The sequence below is a fragment of the Cyphomyrmex costatus genome, unplaced genomic scaffold (genome assembly GCF_001594065.2).
Source record: "Cyphomyrmex costatus isolate MS0001 unplaced genomic scaffold, Ccosl1.0 scaffold116, whole genome shotgun sequence".
In the NCBI taxonomy this organism is placed as follows: domain Eukaryota; kingdom Metazoa; phylum Arthropoda; class Insecta; order Hymenoptera; family Formicidae; genus Cyphomyrmex; species Cyphomyrmex costatus.
In genome coordinates this window covers 1,587,433-1,592,367 of record NW_017275130.1, presented here as the reverse complement: position 1 = coordinate 1,592,367, position 4,935 = coordinate 1,587,433, and the positions used below count along the sequence as shown (strand labels likewise).

Here is a 4,935-nt window from a genome sequence, read left to right as displayed (position 1 = left end):
GGGGGTCCGGGGGGGGGGGGGGTGGCGCACCCAAGACTTAAGGGTCGTGCTCACACCGAATTCCAAGCATGCGCCCGGTACCTGCTCGGAATATCGTCTCGTCATATTTCCGTAACGCGTCGGATCTTCACCCACCTTTGAACAAGCTCCCGCTCCGACACACCCCCGCTAGGCGCGACCGCTTGACACAAGACGATATTTTATTTGCAAAGAGCCCTGGCTGCAAGTTGCTGCTTCTTCTTATCTTGTGTGTACAGGAATTTCTCTCTTCGGTACGGCACGTCGCGGTGCAGCGCGGCGCGACGCGGCGCCCAGATTTCACAGCGCTCACCGCACTCCTTTCTCTCTTTCTAGTAGATGCTACTTTTAGATACATACGTGCGTTATTAGGTATCAAAGAAGTAACGGCAACCCTCTTGAGTTAAATAACATTTGGTTATTTTTAACTTTCACGCGTGTTAAAATGTAAATCAATCCATTTCCGTGGTTAGTTTCAAAGTAAACAACGTCTGATTAATGTTTGCACTTAGTAAATAATAAACTAAATTTAAGTCAAATTTAATACATTTGTTTGAGTTAAATTTAAATTATTTAACTCCATTGTTTTAGTGAAAACAGTGGTGACTTATATAGAAGTAAATTAAAAATAACACAAAAAAGTTGGATATAATTTGACATTATGAATTTAACGGTACTTTTCAATCATCTTTTCTCTCCTTTTATTGTTAATTTGGTTTCTATTTCTCTTGTAATCAAATTTATGTTACCAATTGTATTTTGTTCAATGCTTAATACATGACGATAATATATCCATCTATCTTCTTCTTTTATATGTCATCTACATTTCATTTATCTTTTAATAATTTTTAAACTTTTTTCTTTCTCTCTCAATTCACTCGGAAGTGGACGATGGCTTTGATCAGAGTTAATCATTTTCGAATACAGAAAAAAATAAGAAAGAAAAACAGAAAGATGTTGAGAAACATGTCAGAGAATTTATGTGTATTTTATCTCGCGATATAAAACTTAAAAGTTCTACAAATATTTGTATAAATACAAAATTACCATCTCCGGAGTCCTCCCTTGACAGCTGAGGGCTTGAAACGCAAGTTCTATTAGTTTTCATATAAAGCCATCCCTATGCGTCTACTTCGAAATCTACCTTGCACGGCCTATCTCTTGTCGCTTGTCTTCTCCGTCTCATTTTCTCATTCTTTCTCTCTCGCTCCGTCGAGCACCATCTTCTCCGTCTCTTCTTTCGTGAGAGCGATACGATGAATTATTTATGAATAGCACCCAGGAACAAGTCGAATCGACCACGCTCGAGAGACCCAGCACGGGCGGCGCCTCCTCGAAAGAACGATGCCCGATACATATCCAAACCTATTCATCTTATCGAGCCTGGCCCGCGAGAAAAAAGGAATTAATATCTTCGGATGCGCAACGAAACGAACACGTCTTTGAGATCGCGAGACGACATCGATGCGATCCCGATGTTGTTATAAATGACGTATTAGATAGCGGGAATGCTTTTATTTAAATTGCACGTCGAATACTTCGTCACGTACGTTTGCAAATTAAACTCGAAACTGCACCGAGGACGTCAATAAATTGCATTATTAAGCTTGTCGCGTAATAGCGATTATTCTGTATAAGTTATATTTATATCGACGACGGCCTCACGTTGGAATCGTTAAATGTATGATTAATGACACGAACAATATTTACTATATCGATTACACCCGACAATTCATGTTCAATGTCGTAGTTGTCATGGTAACGATTTATACAGGTTTATATTCCCTTTCTATAGGAAATCACAATTTTTTACGACCGCACTGACAGATCCATTGGAGGGGGAGCACAATCCCTCCTCCAAGTCCCCCTTTTTTGAAAATACTTATAGCAAAATATATATATATACCTATACTTTTAATACTTATAATCACAATTTTGATATATTCAAAGAATATTTTTTTAATTTAAAAAATCCCTATAGATACGTGAAAAGTATAGATTTTATTATATTGTTTTTCTTTTGTGTTAATATAATTTTAAAAATAAAACATTTTATATATTTGAATAGTACTTTTTCAATATATTAATTAAAATATAATAATTAAATATTCAATCTTTATATATTCCTAGAAAATTTGCAACTGGGGAACCAATGGTTCCTCCCTCCTTGACAAATTTTCGAATCCGCCGATGCACATCATCCGTCGGAAAAAATTTGATCGTGTAAAGAATTGTTCAAAAGCGCGGAAGCGTATCGATAAATAACGATATCATTGCGTTTATAATTTCATGGAGCGTAGAAGATGCAAAGTGAGAAAGGCATGAAGAAGGAAGTGGGATCGTAAGAGCGGGTCATAGGAAGCAGGAAGATGTTGATGTTTCGCAGGTCGTACAATGTACGAGGTATGTCGGTACCTCCTCGAGGTTCTCTCGCATGGGTAACGATGCGCAGCATAAAATGCACGGCAGAAATACTGTAAGAATGGCCGTTGTAGTCCGTGTTGCTGTCTCTGTCGTCGTCGCCGTCTCGCACGTCGGATATTCTGCCAGAATAATAAAATACAGGACTTTTCCTTCGCGCCTCGTGTTTTCGTTTTATCTGCATTCCTAGCGTCTTCGTGCGTCTTTCGCACCTTTCGACGTGTCGTAAGATGAAAGAATTGGTTTACCCCCCTTTTCGAGAAATCTATCCAACTATCTCGACTCGAATGTACGTGATATTCTCAAAGAAGTGTTTCAGTAACGGATTATCTCTTTGCGAACGATTGTTCTTCATTTACTCGGCGTTTTTTAATCGATACGTTTTATTATGATTTTTTGATAATAAAGTAATAATGCAAGTCAATGCCGTTTGGGGAATTTCCATGGTATAGATTTTGAATTGGAATCATTAGAAAACTTCTCCAAAGGAATGCTTTGTCAGAATCTTATGGAGCGAGAAATACGTGCTTAAAGTGCTACTGTCACATTTCGAAGGACCGTGGAAACTTTATTCTATTATAGGCGTGAATAATCTAATTCTCTTAAATCATACCTGTGAAATAAAGGTGGCTCATGCACGAGCAGATGAAAATCGTTCTCGGAACAGACCTCACGGTCCCGATGGTGCACGGCGCACTTAAAACTTCTAGTCCGTTTTCCACTCATCTGCAATCAAAGATATAAATCAAGTTATATAAAGATAATTATTAATTGAACAAAGAGATAGAAAAGGAGAATTCATCTTTTGCTAAATTTTAGTACAAAATTTAACACTGAAGAAACGATAAAAGAATATACACGAATCAAGTATAGAAAGTTATTAAACATTTTTTGAAGTATAAAATAGAAATAAAAACAATTTAAATACAAACGTTAAAATTTAATGCAAAATATAATCTAAATTCACATGTATTATAAATTAAAAATAAGAATTCCTTATGTACATAATACACTAATTATTATGACATAGAGTCATTCAACAATTTTTCTAAATGCATGAAAAAACTTGCTTTTGTTCACATTATTTACAATCTAAAAAGTCGTTGAAAGATTACAAAGATTTTGAAGTATTCACGCTTTATTTAAGCGGCAAATCGCGAAACTCGGATTTGTCTTGCGGGAATTCATCAGGACAAAGGCTCGTTGCCGGTCTTGGCACCGACCCGGTGCCCAGAAAGCGCGAGTCACACAGAGGATTCCTCGAGACTGATATTTGGATCGGGATCCGTTAACGCGGTTAGGCAAATGCAAGCAAGAACGCTAGCAAACTCCTCGAGGTAAGTTGTGTATACGTAGACGAGTACTGTGCGCTGGAGACCGTCACATGCCCGTTGTATTCACTTAACGTGCTTACATATACACACGCATACACACTCGAGGTCGTCTTACACGTGTAGTTTGTAGCCCGTTTGCACGTAGGGATAAGTGTACACGTAATAACATAGCCAAAGGACTAATGCAGTGGTTAAAATTAATCAAGTATCAGCATAGTCGAATTCTCAACGTCGTTGAGGCGAGGAACATTTGCGCGTGTATATATATGTTGTGTACTTGTGTTACATTATTAAAGAGACGGAGTATAGTAAGCAGAAAATTTAATTTTAGACATTATTAATGAAGCAAAATGCCATCGGTTATAAGTTTATATATTTATAACATTTCCGATATGATTTTATTTTCTTTAATTACATAATCAGAATTAAGAGAAATTGTATATTTAATTATTTTAATAAATAATTATCGCACGTAATAAACAACGTAAAGCTATAAAGCTTAACTTGCAAATGAATAATAATGATTACGAGCGCAGATTTAATGAACAATCGTTTATGAAGTGTACCTTCGGTGCAAATTACACAGCGATAAAATTTAATTCTCTTGCGTTACGATTTACATTCACGTGCAATGTGTCATTCCGAACGCATTTCTCTCTTCATGAGAAATATGCGCGACATGTAACGCGAGTTTTCCACACGTTTTCTTTATTCACAAAGAACACTTCCATGCAAACTAGATAAGCCTCCGGGCTTCCTCATATCTTCAGTCCGATGGCATCTTAGAGATTCTACATTCAGTCACTTTTTTATCATTCCTTCTGTTTTCTCGCACGTTTCGTCTGTGATTTACGTTAGACATCATTCAAGAACAACTACATCGATTTCTCTTACCGCACCATAAAACATTTTCTTAATTCTTTATTTTCACTTCAATATGATTTAAATGTTCTATATTTTATATATTAGAAAGATTGTTTATTTCTCAGAAGCTTTTGAAAACTTATAAAATTTAAAAAATATAGTAAAAGAAATCGAAAAGTGTATAAACTCTAGTGACAGATATTAGAAAAATATATCATATGATGGAAAGTATTTTGCAAATTTTACTGCTTATTGTGCCTTCTATTTTGTATACCTGCTTCCCATTGCTTTCTTCGTT

General features: G+C 36.3%; 1 protein-coding gene across 1 annotated transcript in view; it reads right to left on the bottom strand.

Moving 5' to 3' along the window:
- Positions 1 to 3,165, bottom strand: part of LOC108777904 (stem cell tumor) — a 157,888-nt gene extending 154,723 nt beyond the window's left edge. The window contains exon 1 of the mRNA XM_018544903.1: positions 3,053 to 3,165. Coding sequence (XP_018400405.1) covers positions 3,053 to 3,165 — 113 coding nt within the window. The remainder of the gene's footprint in view (positions 1 to 3,052) is intronic.
- Between the last annotated feature and the right edge of the window lie 1,770 nt (positions 3,166 to 4,935).